We start from the raw sequence: 14,555 nt of genomic DNA, 5'->3' as shown, positions 1-14,555 counted from the left end.
AAAAAACTTGAAGCAGCTGTGCATTGGCACAGACCTGTAGTCTCCGGTACTAGGGACCCACAGGCATTCATTCAAATGCCAGCCTGCCTATAAGATACCCCTCTAAGTTTCAGGAACTTGAAGTTCTTCCTAGCCTAACCTGTGTTTTAACTGGGAGTTGTAATGAGGTGATTGACCGTGTGAGGTGAGGCATGTATGGCACTGGCCCTCGCGTTCTCTGGAGATCAAGGGTGATCTGGATCTGAGAAATAAAGCAGTCTCCTGTGGGTACAGGGAATGGTGGCGGGATTGAGAGATGGAAGGAAGCCTGTTCTCGTGGGCCTCAGAAAAGTTGGAAGTGTAGATCTCCATGACCTCTCTGTGCTTTGCCTGTGCTCGCACGTGTGTAGGGGTGTGGCAGGATGCCTGAATTGCTTGTGATGGGTTAGGAACGACTTCAGCCCCACTTCACAGCAGTGGGATGGGTGTGCTGACGGGGCATGGCCCTGACCGGATTTGGCAGCACAGTTTGCACTGCTGAGAATCTGGGTGTCAATACTGACACCACATAAAGCCCAAACCCCAGAGCTTAGAGGCGCTCATGGTCACAGGAAGCACAAGATTTTTCTGTAAGTGCTGAGCCTTCTCAGATCATAATCTGTGGGGATGACTCAGTGAATAGTTCTGTTATCTAGTGGGGTCTTAATCTGGACCCGTGGTGGTTATTTTAGCCAAGGAAGTCTTAGTCTTTTGTATGTTGATGCGTGCGTGTTTGTAGACATTTGCCACGTGTGTGCAGACGACTTAGGCAGCCTGAAGATGGTGATGGAGTTGGAGTTTCAGGTGAGTGAACCCTCCTGCATAGGTCTGGAAACCGAACTTCTATCCTGGAAGAGCAGCAAAATGCTCTTAATCACTGAACATCCGTCTCTCCAGCCCAGAGTCCCTGATAGAAGTAAGTAAATCTTTTTTTTTTAATTTTTTTTATTTTTGAGACAGGGTTTCTCCGTAGCTTTTGGTTCCTGTCCTGGAACTAGCTCTTCAGACCAGGCTGGCCTCGAACGCACAGAAATCTGCCTGCCTCTGCCTCCTGAGTGCTGGGATTAAAGGCGTGCGCCACCACCGCCCAGCGAAGTAAGTAAATCTTAACCAAAACTTATTTGCTTTCATGGCAAGGTGGTACTTCTGTGTTCTCCAATCAGCTGCTGCTGTGGAGTAGTATAGTTAAAATACGGGCCTGTGGCACATACTTGTAATTGTGGCATGTTCAGGAGGTGAGAGAATTGTAAGTTCAAAACCAGCCTCAATTCCAAAGCATGAGCCTGTCTCAAGAACAGTACAGCAACAAAGAACCAAGCGAACCCATGTAACTTTCAGGTTCACCCTGTTTATTATGACACAGTAACGAGGGGAAGAGATGGCATGAAGCAGTTGAATGAGCAGGTGGGGTTCTGGGCAGTGCCTGTTGTGTTGAGCCAGCCTAGTGCCTGTAAGCTGAGTATTCACAGACTGGGATTGCCACTGCACAGACCTGAGTCGGGGTGACACTCAACACAGTAGCACCTCCATTCCTTTTGGGAAGTAAGTTCATTGATTGCTTACAGAACTAGTGTTCCCACCCCCCACTCTCCTCAGGAAGTTGTGTTTTTGTAAGGAGGGTGAGGAAGGGTATAGGTGTGTGGTGTGTATGCTTCTGTGGAAGCCAGAAGATAGCCTGAGTGTTCTCAGAAGTCTTTTTTTGGGGGGTGGGGGGGGAGATGGTCTCACTATGTAGCCCTAGCTGTTCTGGAACGTGCTACATAGATTTAGTCACCTCTTTAACTCTGCCTATCACATGGTTGCAATCCTAGTACTCAGACTGAGTGGATGGACATACAGGCAGTGGACATGGAGGTGTACATTGAAGTCCCTAAGTGACTGCTGGGTCCGTGACTAGAGTCAGTGGATTTAAGGTGTCTACCACTGTACCAGGCTCTACCTTGTGTTTTGAAATGAGGCTTCTCACTGGAACCTGTTGCTTTCATTGGGCCAGTGAGCTCAAGGGATCCATCTGTCTGCCTCACCAGTGCACGGATTCCAAGTCCCGGCTTCTGTGTTCTACAGCTTGAACTCGGGTCCTCATGTTTGCGTGTCAAGTACTTTACAGAATAAACAGTTTCTCCAACCTTGCTAATACGATGCCTTAATAGCCAAACATCGGCTGCCGCTCTCTCTGAGGTCCTTTGGCATACTGTATTTGGTATGTTGGTGCTCTTAGTCCCCAGGAACAGTGTTTTGCGTTGAAAGCACTGCCTTGTTACCTTCCTGCTAGGTTGTGTGTATGCCACGTTGTGTATCAATGGCCTGTCGTTCTTTTCATTGATTCACTAGTAGGGCGAGGTTCCAGCATGTGGGATGACAAGAGTCCCCACCATTCTCCTGGACATGCTGAGTCCACAGCTTCCTGTGGTCTTCTTTCTGAGCGTGCACTTGTTTCTCCAGTCCCATCTCTCATACCAGTTTTTGTCGAGACCCAGTTCACTGTTGAGAATCATAAGTGAACAGACTCACCCCTCTCCCTTTGATTTCATTTGTCCCTGTTTGCAGGCCTTTCCCATTCATCCCCATGAGCTGTGTCTTCCTAGAGGACTCGCCCATGGTGCAGCCTGGAGTTGGAATTAGCTGCTTTACCACTGTGCTAAGTTCTTAGGAACAGAGAACTGGTGTTTAATTCCTGTATTCTTGAAGTCCCTAAGTGGTAAATGAGTCCGTGACTAGAAGTCAGTCAATTTCAGATTGACATTTCCGTCCAAGGACATTCTTGGGAGACTGTATGGGGAGGGGGGTATGTGTGAGGAGGAAGCCCCTGGTCTAAGTATTTTTCCTGGATGTCCCTATTTCATGTTAGGCGTTAATTCCTGCAGAACAACTGGCCTCTCACAAGCCCGCTACTCCTGCTCCACCCTGCTAGAAGGGCGTGGTCAGTTTCCCTTCTTCCTCCCTGCATCTAGTCTTCAGTTAAGTCCCACCATGCTACCTCGACAGACTTGACGCTGCACTCCTCCACATCCATGATTTCACTGGTCTTCTTCACTGCATCGTTAGATTAATCTTTCTGAAACAGCCCTGGCTTTGTATCCTACACGTCTTCTCTCTCTCACTGCCCCATAGACTGTAAGCCTTGGTGGCAAGATCTGTGAGTGAGTCACCTTTGTTACCCACCCCATGGCATCTACCAATAAATACTCTTGACTAAACAAATGAGCCCCCCCCCCGCCTCAAACTCACAAAGATCTGCCTGCCTCTGCCTCCCGAGTGTTGGGATTAAAAGCGTGCACCACCACTGCCCAGCTGAGTTCTTATTTCTCAATATGAAGTCTTAGTGAAATGCTTCTCTGGTTATACACAGATTTTTTTCTAGGGGTAACTGTAGGATTTCAGAAGTTTCACAAGATTGGTGTGAAGTTAACAATTAGGAGTTAACCACAGAAAATTTCAGAAAACTTTAATTTTTTCCATTAGAGTTGGCATGGACATGTGTCTATGGATGGCTCAATAAATATACTTTTATATACAGCACAGAAAATTTTACATTCCATCTTTAAATTGCAGAAATAGATTTTTTTACAAGCCAAAAAACCTTGAACCAAAACGAAACAAAAATAACAAAAACAAACCCTGTCATAACTTTAATGACTTCATGCAAAAAAGGGAAGGGGCCAGAGGGAATCGCCTGTTCAAGGCTGAAAGTCCAATAAGAAGTAAAAATTGTACATTAAGGAAGCGGTTGCTCAGCACGCTGCTTAAGGTGGGAGCCAGACAGATCCTTAACTGCAGCTTTAAGGCCATACCTAGTTTATACATATGTACAAAGAAGTTTCCATAGAAAACACATGGTCACATTCTCTTCTGGCAAAGGATGAGGAACTTCCGTGAGAGTAATTCAGACCCAATTTTCCAGGTCAATTAATCAGATGTCCCGGGACTGCTACTCAGCAATCTGCTTTGGCTATGTGGCTTGTGGAAACCTCTCCCACTGTGGGTGATCAAGAACTCTAGAGCTCAGCCCACAGTACCCAGCTAAGAATGACTCCTGCATCCTTTGGACTTAGACAACTACAGGCACCTTACCTCTAGTGGACCCCACATCCACGCTGGTACTGTGATAGGAAGGATGGCAAGATGCTCTTCTGTTCTAGGACTGAAATGCCTGGGGAGTCGGTCTTGACCTCCAAGGAGCATCCCCTGCCTGTTTTAAGGGGCTAACCTTTCTCCCTGTGCACTGGGCCACATTTCAGTTGGAAGCTAACTTTTCTGGGGAGGGGAAAAGGGGGGAAAATTACCCAAGGAGTCATCGGGAGATCGTTCTATCTAAAAACCAAGCCAGGGAACTTTTATGACAGGTTAGTTCTGTGCAAATACTTAGCTGGATGAACTATCGATGACAAAGGGCAGTCCTTTGGAGGTGACTCCCAGGTCCACAGGAACTCATTTGCTTTGGCAAGATTTGGGAGAGACTGAAGTGGCACATTGCTCCCCTTGGCAGAAGCTAGCTCATCTCAAATTAGTGAATTTTATCTGAAATCCAGATGAGACTCAAGAACTTACCAAGCCTGAGATAAGGCAAACGCAGCGTCGCTCCAGTGGTGCAACCACCCAGGCATGTTGGAAGCCAGTCCAATCTGGTTTGGAAGCCCCATGGCTCGTTTGAACAGTCATTTCTTTGGGTAGAACTGTCAAGTTCTTGCGTGGATCCCAGCAGAGCTGTCACCAGGTTGATCCTGACAAAAACAAGAGGGCTTCAAAGTAGTTACGGTTTTGTCTTGACCACTTCGCTTTTGAGACAGGGTTCTGTTGTTTAGCTCTGGCAGGACTAGAACTCCGCATGTAGCTCAGGGTTAGATCTTTCTGTTTCTACCTCCGTGTGCAGGGAGTATAGTCATGCGCCGCCACAGCTGCTGTCTCGGCCACTCTGATTCACTTTTATTCCAAGCCTATGGCAATGGAAGACATGTATTTTGTCCAGTTTTTCAAGTTTTTTTTTTCTTTTTGAGGCTACTGAGGCCCCTGCTATATCTTGTAAGCAGAACTCTGGTTGCTTAAATGGGGGGAGGGAGGGAAGAGAACATGCCCCTTAGCCCTCTGTTATCAGGAGTATGCATGCCAGCATGCAGTAGGCATTGTATGTGTGTCCAGCATGAGAAAGAAGCAAGATGAGCCCCTTGGGAGTCTAGCTCATTCATCTCATTTGAACTTGTTAGTGGTGATATTATCATGGCTCCATCATCGGAAGATGGAATCATTATGACATGATATTGGATGGGTTTAAAATGTTGTGCAATTTATCTCATCCAACTTTTAGTTCCATTGATATTACTCTGGCTAAACCGGCGTGCTGAGAGCACAGTGCCTTTTCATGTGAGGTAGAAATGCATCTAACATGGAGAACGTTAACCTACCCAACTGCTTCTGTCATCTCCTGCCCCCCAAGCTAAGGCCTGGGGACAATATCTCCTGAGGGAGATACTCTGAACCGCTCCCTCGAAATACCCCTCCTCGATTGGTCATGGGAAGGAAGCAAATTCTTGAGGAAAAACCGTGTTGCTTTGTGCATTTGCACCTGTGATGGCGTCGCAGCATCTGGTTCCTGTCTGTGTTTTCTCCTTCATACCATTTTTCTCCTCGTCTGATTTTGTGTCTGGAATAAATCTTCTCTAGGTTGGGAAGTGATTTCTTTAGATGCAGCTAAGAATGAGAACATGTTGGACTCTTTCCTCCAGGTCTGCCCTTCAGTTAGACCAACAACGAGATGATGTCTGGACCACAAACTCGGCTCTAAAACACCTTCAGTATACTGCCGAAGATGTGGTTTGGCGGTCGAGCACTAGTCTTGCATGCCACAGGCTGTGGGTTCAATCCTGAGTCACAGTGGGGCAGGGGGCACAGAACACAGAGCTTCACTGTCGGCAGCATGCACGACATATGGAAAAACCTTTTTCAGTCAGTGTTCATGGTGCGCTCCACACAGAATCATAGCTTTCAGGGCTGGGACTGGCTCAGTCAATAAAGTGCTTGTAGTACAAGCATAAGGACCTGAGTTTGGATCCCCAGAACCACATAGAAGCTGGGTACAGAACCTCTCATCTCTCTCTACACACACACATACACAAACACACACACACACACACGCACCACAAAATAAACGAAGAAGCCTGACTCCCAAGCTCCTGTCTAGCTCCGGGGCCTTTTTGGCCTAAACCCTTAGCATTTAATGGGATGAACTGATGACCTTTAGGATGTGGGCTCCCAGTGACTACTTTGCGTGCTTCCGAGATCAAGGCAAAGCAGGCTCATGTATCATGAGCTGTTCAAGGAGAGACCTTGAACAGGGAAATGGACTGCCCTGGGTTTTGTGCACATCAAGTTGTCTACTGGACAGTTAGTCCAAGAACAAGGGGATCCAGAGACAAGCATCTATTTAGTGCTTAGGGTTCTTGTTTTGAGCTGAGGGGGGATTTGACTATATGTTTTCTCTTCTAATTCCATTTTCCTTTTCATTTCTAGACCTGGGATGAGAGAGAAGATCTACTGAACACCCCTCTTTTTCTGGAACATTGATCAGTATTTCTGTTTCAGTTGGCGCTTATCTGAAGCGGCTCCTTTTTCCCTCAAACACCTGCTGGGAGAAGTAGCTGGGCAGCTGTCCCACAGGGGAGAGCCATTTAGCTGCTTAATGGGCGGATGAGACCACAAAATGGTAAATGGTTGCCATGGACATAGTCTCATGATTTGGGCTCAGAACCCTTGAGCACCCCAAGAGCGAGGTGCCTCTGGTCCCTGCAACCCCCCCCCCCCGAATTATTCACACTCACACCAGGGCTCACCCCGCTCAATTTCAAGGCCAGCCCTTAGAGACGATGCTTATCTTTGGCTCCTGTGCCTTTCCTTCTTCTTCACCTTGAACGGATGGTAAAGGAATTCTAGGCTTCGGAAAGCTCTTATCCTAACTCTTCACTCCGGCCAAGTCTAAACCTTACTGACACAGGGTTCCATCCTCTGCAGGACCACAAGTAAGAAACATGGTCCTATCCCCCAAACAGCAGATTCTCATCTGCTCTCGGGCTCACTCCTCTTTGTCTTCAAACTTCAGTAGCCACTCAGTGGCTTCACCTCAGCTAAGTCCCCTGTGTATCAAGTCTTAGTAGTAGATTTTTAACCTTGAAGATGGGTTAGTGGGTTTATGATGTTTGTGACTACATTTTGAGACAAAGAAGAGTAAACATTGGCTTTTTTGTTTGTTTTTTAAAGACAGGGTTTCTCTGTGTAGCCCTAGGTGTCTTGGAACTCAATTTGTAGACCAGATTGGCCTCAGATCCACAGAGATCCACCTGCCTTTGCCTCCTGAGTGCTGGAATTAAAGGCATGTGCCACCACGATGGAACACTGGCTTTTGACCAAGATCTTTGATCTTTAATCTCATAAAAGATGATATCCACCAGCATTTGAGAGGTAATTAGGATGTTAAACATTTGTATACTGAGATGTACTTAAACAAACATCCATACTTTTGATCTGTAGCTCTCAGATGCATTTCAGTGCAATAGCTCATCTATATTCTACTTTTAATAACAAAACATTGATCATTTAATTTCTTCAATGTTATGCTCATCAACAGTTTGGAAAGTTAAGGTTTCTTCAAGATCATGGAAAGTGAAATAATTTGTTGATGGTTAAAAAACATGTACACGGAAGAGATAAATGGACACCAGCCAGTCTCAAACCTCAGTTCCCCATCCTCTGTGGGACCAGGCCTGGATACCCTCTGTCGGGCTTTGTCTTGGGCTAGTTACCTTTGACTCTTCCGACTCATCGTGTGCTGTGGGTGCTTCATCTTGACTGGGTGTTAAAGGTGCTCTAGGCTTTGGAGTCACACTGCTTAGGGAGACTATGGGTGGGTTGAGAGAGCTTCCAGAGGATGTCGGGTGAGCTCCCTTCCCTTCTTCTCTGTAAGTACCCCAGCCTCCTATACTAGACCCCTCCTTTGAAGGCTTCTCTCCCCGATAAAAACCTACACTGTTGTCCGTCGCTCACCTTTTGTCTGTCTCCCCTTTTCGCCAGTCCACACACCAGGCAAGCGCTCTTCCAATGGAGAGTTCTTCATTTCTCTGGGGATTTCGACCCACTCAAGGATATCTTCTCTGTTACAGGGATGTCAGAGTCCAGCAGACTAAACCCTTGCCAGGATGCATGTTTTCCTCGCACAGACAGAGTTCTCATGGTTGAGCCAGTAAGGCAAGGCACATTCTCTCCTCTCTTGTCATAGACTGTTGCTACTGTTTCTTAGAACTAGATAAAAAGAAAGTGGCTCTCGCTTCAGACTGCTGAAGTAGAAAAACAGAATCCATATTCTATTTAAAGAATGTGCTTCCTGCTTGCTTGGGTGGAGGCATCTTTTTCCAGTTGATTCAATGGGTAGAAGTCATTCACTCATTCAGAGACTTATCGGCCACTTACCAATCCAAGAAACAACCTGGGAAAATCCAGCCTCACCTGCCTGGGCAGAGTAAAGGGTGGGTGGAAAGTGCTGAAGCTGTTCCTGAAATAGATACCGATAGCTTCTAGTGTGGTGTTCATCATCTGAACCGGGCTTCCAGTCTGATTGGGAAAAGGCTCTGACTCTCCAAGCCCTGAAGAGGATACACTCTTCTTGTCATGTTCTCCAAAGGATGCAGTTACTGCCGGGGGTGTGACAACCCCCTTTGGCTTCAGCAGGTTGCAATCAAGTAAGACAGAAGACCATTATGAGTGGCAGTACCACCTTGACTGGAGAGCCAAGCTGCCCTGCAGTCTTACGTCATGGCGCCTCACAAGACATTACTTCTTTTTAGGATGCTCGTAAAGATGCACGTACTGGAGGAAGTGAACCAGCCTTCTTGTTTGTCTCCCAAGTGTGAAAAAAAAAGGCTATGGAAAATATTGGTACACTTCTGAAAGGAATTACTTTCCTATTTTTTGATAGTTTAGAAGAGAAAATAATTAGGGTGATACTTCCTTTTTTCTTCTGGAGTTAATAGAAAAATAGATCTCTTTCTCTGTCTGTCTGTCTGTCTGTCTGTCTGTCTGTCTGTCTGTCTCTCCCTGTCTCACACAAACACACACGCACACACACACTCACATTTTCCATTATTGCCTTTGCCAAGAAGGGTCTTGCAGGTGCTAGGAAATTCCAGAAGAGGGCGGAGTGGAGCCGTTTATTTCGCAAAACAGTGGGCTCCCTGAAACCAGCAGGGTGAGAGGCAGTTGGTGTCCCCATCTGGCTCCTAGAATAAACTGCAGCTCTGGAGGTGAGTTGAAGTCATCTACTCCTGTGTGCCCCTTTCCAAGGCTCACACTATGCATGAGCAGCAGCAGTCTGTACTGAAGAAGAGCTTCAAAACCAGTTCTCTGCATGGACATCAGATTTCCATATACGGGACCATCCGTCTTTCACCAGTAATCTCAGGGCATAAGGCCCTTTGTGCTCAACCTGAAGGGGAACTAGGAAAGCCTTGCCCTGTATATTGGGATCACCTGAAAGCTTTGGCCTAACTTATCTAGTTCAAATCCCTTTCTTTTTTCCCTTCCCTCCTTCCTTCCCTTCTCTCTTTCTTCCTCTCTTTTTGGGTTTTGATTAAAAGAGGAAAAACAAATTTGCAGATTTCCTGACAAAGAGAAGCAACAGGAATTGTGCTGGTCAGTGCACCTGTACATAAAACCTACATGCTTGCACCGAGCCCTGAGAAATCAAAACGATGGTAGGCTTTAGGCTGGGCGAAGATTCTCAGTGTAAGCAGAGAGTCACAGCAGGTAGAGCCAGGGAGAGTTCAGATGCTATCCCGCTCTCCCCACAGCACATTCAGAGAGAGCAAAGCTTGCAATGTACCCAAGAACACTCTTTGTGTATTAACTGTGTATTAACTATTGACTCAAGCTGTCTCTTTGCTTATAGTTTGAAGGGCTTCAGTGACATTCTCCAGTATGTCTCAAAGATGTGAGCCCATTGCTTGCTGGATTTGGCACCCAGGTCAGGCAGCTCACAATGGACCATTCCAAAATGATGACACGGGGACCCAGGAGCCCAGTTGAGACTGGGCAAATGGTTCATTGGTTTTTCTATCTCAGGGTGACTTCAGATGCTTGCCATGGAGACCGTTTGGGAAGGTGCTGGGTGCTTTTGTGTGAGAGACGTGACTCAGCATAGATTCCGATGCTCCCCGTGGTCGCTCTATTCACCTAGACTGGAGTCACTCTGAGCACAGTAAGGAGAGGGCTCCCTTGATTATTTTCCATCACAGATGTTCGTTACCTAAATGAAGAGAATGAAGTGCCTCTGGCAAGAGCTAATTGTAGCCTCTCCTAAAATGCGCAGCCTTGGAGTGACAAGATTCCTCCTTTTGTACCGCGGAAAATGCTCAGAGCGCCGCCACACACTGGCATCTTCATCCTGAACTCTTCAAGGCCATCTTCATGTTTCCTGCTTTGAACATTTTTAGGGTGGGAAAAGACAGACCTCAGATGAGAGTCACCCACTCACGGGACTCCTACTGCTCAAGATTTCCCATAAGCGAAGGTCCTGTGTCCCCTCACCCAGAGCCGAAATGTGGATTGTCCTTTTGGATCGTACAGTTGAAGAGGAGAGGAGGCTCAGGCCGGTTGACCTTAGACCTGGCGGGACACCAGCAGGGCAGTCTCATTCTCTTGGCTGCGTCAGGCATCTTCTTTACTCAGAGCTATTGGTCTTTGTCTCGGCTTCATCTGTTTTAGACCCATCTTGGTATTATTAGCTTCGATGCCACAAGGAAAGGAGGAAAACTCCCCAGGAAAAGTGCATGGTGGGGACAGATGGACACCATCTCTTCATTCCACTCCTCCATCCTTCCCCTGAGCTCCCTAGCTTGAGGGATATGAGCAAAGTGCCCGACTGATTGTCAGAGATCCATCTCTATCCTGCCTGTAACTCTGACCCAAGGCCAAGCCAGTAAAGTGCAAGGACAGAAGTGCCACTCCTGGGTCCTAGCCATGGAGCGCAGGACTGGGACAGGCTTCGTGCCATGGGGACAGTGGTTCTGTGCATAGCCACATCTGTCAGGAGGACTCCCTCTTCCAGTTCAGTTCATCGCAGTCCCTGTCACTTTCCCTAGAGTGCCCTGGCTAGGCTGGGACCGTTTTGGCACTTCAGAGTTAGAAGGAAAGAGAAATATCTGTCTAACTTTCCTACATGTTAAAGCTGTGCAAAGCATCTTTTAAAAAAAAAGACTTATAAAAATATAATGGGGTTATTCCCCCAAACTTCCCATGTTATATGATCTATGAAATGTCAAAATATAATGAATGGACTTTCTAAATATCACAGTCTCTTCCCACCCACACAGCAGCATCGGCGACCTCCCTTCCACCTCTTCAAACTTGATTCCCACCTGGCATTTGGGACCTGTTTCAGCCAGGTCCACATTCCCATAACACACCTGCTTGCAGTTCCAAAGGGACTCTCCAAAAAAATAGACATTTGGAAAAAAGTTCATGGGTGTACACTCAGTCTCTCCCCGTATTATTTCTTGAGATTATTACTTTTTTTCAACAATAAAAAAGATTGCATATTGGTAATACAACGAGAAAACCATGGCGGCCATAGGGCTGGCGCTGAGTTGGGCTGGCATTGAAGCGTGGAAGCAAGAGGAGCAAGCTTGGCGCCCTGTGGGGGGTTCCTGTATTCTCCATCCTCAGGCTTCCCCAATGGTCCTTCTCCTCAGTCACTTCCTGCTGTTGGTCTACCTTTATCCATCTCCATGACCCATGCCGCTGTCACGTGACCCTCTTGAAGCAGAGGTGGAATGGCTTTTTGGCATGTGTCAACGGGGGTCAGCTTGAAGTTGGACATGGCATTTGTAAGGGCGTGATGTGGGCACATACCACAGCAAGCTTGCTAGTGACCATATCTACTCTGGGAGAAGTTGTCCATCACTTTGGGGACTTTAAAAGTTTAAGCAGTTACTAGGCTGATTTAAAAGACGCATCTTTTGTTCTCATGGGTTTTGCATTAATGTTAAGCATGGTTATATGTCATATATTACACTGTTTTCCTGCTCTGGGGCAGGCAGCACTGACCTCCAAACAGGATACCCCCCCCTGCCATGGACTTGAATTTTGAAAGCTGTGATTCCCCAGTCCCCCTCCCTGACCCCCACCCTAACCCTCATGGTCCTCAGTTGCTGTATTTGAAAAGGCTTCCCCACCACCTCATGCCCTTGGAGGCTAGATGAATATTGCCATACCCTGAAAGTATCCACCCCTGTGGTTTCTATTGCACTTGGAGGGAGATGGGTGTGCGCTCTCCCTCTCTCCCTCCTCCCCTGGCTCCCAGCCTCTGTGCTCCTCCCACCACCCTCTCCCAACCCTCCCCCCCTCCACAGCCATCACTTGTTGTGGACATCCTCTCTTCGAACAATCTTGTAGATGATCCAGTAGAACATGTTGAAGATTAGGAAGGCCATGGGGAAACCGATGCGCGATATCTTGTCGATCTTCTTGGCTCTTTGGATGAAGAGTTTCCGCATCTCCTCCGGGGACTTGGACGGTGCAGGAGGGGGGTTGGTGGTGTTGTTGTTGTTGGCACCCTTGACAGAGATGCCATCCTTGGCCTGCAGACAGGCTGGGCCCATCCCATAGGCGGAGAAGTTGAAGCGGCCTTCTCCACCCTCATCATCCTGAAACAGATTCAGCATGGGGCTCTACTTAAAATAAGACAAGTGCTGGGCACCCTCCCTGCAAGGCACTCCCCTTGGGGACCAGGCCATGCCATCTGATCCTCCCTGTCTCTCAGGCTTTGTGTCCCCAGTTGCTGGAGGCAGTCTGGCTGGCTGGGGAGTTCGGCCTTATAGAGGGGCGCCACTCACCTGCGGAAACAGATGCAAGCCAGGGGATGGGAATGGGTACAGATTCTGAGGTCTGAGTTCTGTGCCAGGTTGTGGGTCTTTGTCATTTACTGACTTGTGACCTCAGTCTGCTAACTTCCTTCCCTTGCCTGAGAATTATTTTAAGGTTTCTTCTCAAGGCTTTTTCATCTTTGGAGGCTTCACTGAGTAGCTGACTCCAGGCTGGCCTGGGGTTTGATTAGGGTTTCCAAGGATAGTTTGGAGACATCCCCTGCTTTGCCTCTGTTCTGTTGCCCTCATCCCATATTCCCCACCCTGTGATGGCCTGGGAAGGAGCAGAAAGCTCCTGGCTTTCCCATGTTACAAGCCAGGGAAGCCATAGCTTCTTCCTGCCTCATGTTTCCACACCATCACTTTCAAGAGTCTTCTGATTCCCAGAAGCTTGTCAAAGGCTTTTTGTCATTTGGCCCCAACTTACCTTTCCAGTCCCACCCCACTTCCCATGTGATCTGCACCCCTGTTGGCTTTGTTGACCTTCTCTTTCTTTGTAAAATGCTTGATCCCAGATCCTAGTGGTTCATCCCTTTCCTGGTCAGCTCCATTTTGCCCTGGCCAGTCCCCTACACTTGCAGCTCCACAACAGGACCAGAAGGCCAAGGAGTTTGTTTTGTTTTCTGTGTATATGTGCACTCATAAGTGTGTGGTACATGTGTGCATGCATGGGTACATGTGAAGGCCAGAGATTGACGTCAGGAATCTTTCTAGATCCTTGTCCTTACTTGTTGAGACAAGGTCTCTCAGTTGAACCCAGAGCTCACCAGTTCAGCTTGTCTGGCTGGCCAGCTTGCTCCGGGGATCTCCTGTGTCTGCCTCCCTGGAGCTGAGCTCACAGGCAGGTTACCCCACCTGCCAGGCACTTCTGGTTCTCATGCTTAAGCCAGAAGCACTTTAGTGGCTGAACTGTCTGCCCAGGCCCAGGCCAACGCCTGTGTTTTGGCTGCAAGCTGGCTGCCAACTCAGTGTGTGGTGCTGGCAAGATTCACCAGCTCATATCGCCCTCCTGGACACCAAGAGCTTCCAGGAGAGGAATTCTGTCTTGCTTGTTCCCCGAAAGACAATGCAGATGAGAGTAAGAAATGCAACCCAGGATCCAAATACTCCGATCTCCCTGTGCCTCTGCCACCCTAGGACGTTCCATCATCTCCGTCTCCCTGCCTCAGTATGTCAAATGCTGGGACCGTGGGCGTGTGCGACTATGCTGTGTTCTGCTAAGGACTTTCTAGCAGGCTGCCACTGACCTCAGGATAGTTAAATTCTCCCAGTGCTAGCAAGATTATTACTTCAATAAATGAAATCTTCATCAGCCCCCAGCCTCTTCAATTTTTTTCTTAGACTTATTTATTTTATGTGCATGGATGTTTTTCCTGCATGTATGTTTGCGTTTTAAGTGCACACAGTGCCTTCAGAGGCCAGAAGAGAGTGCTGGGTATCCTGGACCTGGAGCTGCAGGCAGTGTGGGCTACCATTGTGTGTGCTGAGAATCGGACCTGGGTCCTCTACAAGAACAGCAAGTGTTCCTAATGTTTGAGCCAGCTCTCCAGCCTACCCAGCCTCCTTTTAAATATTTTCTTCTTTTCACTCTTTTGGTTTATCCAAGGGGGTGCTGCATCCTGCGTCAGACACATG

General features: G+C 47.7%; 1 protein-coding gene across 2 annotated transcripts in view; it reads right to left on the bottom strand.

Annotated features, from left to right (window-relative positions):
• Window positions 1–8,828: 8,828 nt before the first annotated feature.
• Window positions 8,829–14,555, bottom strand: part of Glra1 (glycine receptor alpha 1) — an 87,965-nt gene continuing 82,238 nt past the window's right edge. Inside the window, exon 9 of one of the 2 annotated variants that reach the window (XM_075992550.1) lies at window positions 8,829–12,725. In XM_075992550.1, the coding sequence (XP_075848665.1) occupies window positions 12,411–12,725 (315 nt within the window). In that variant the 3' untranslated portion in view covers window positions 8,829–12,410. The remainder of the gene's footprint in view (window positions 12,726–14,555) is intronic. The other variant, XM_075992551.1, reaches the window with a different exon arrangement.

Source organism: Microtus pennsylvanicus, chromosome 11 (genome assembly GCF_037038515.1).
Source record: "Microtus pennsylvanicus isolate mMicPen1 chromosome 11, mMicPen1.hap1, whole genome shotgun sequence".
Classification (NCBI taxonomy): Eukaryota; Metazoa; Chordata; class Mammalia; order Rodentia; family Cricetidae; genus Microtus; species Microtus pennsylvanicus.
The sequence above is the reverse complement of the archived record's forward strand: the minus strand, read 5'-3'. Positions and strand labels throughout refer to the sequence as shown.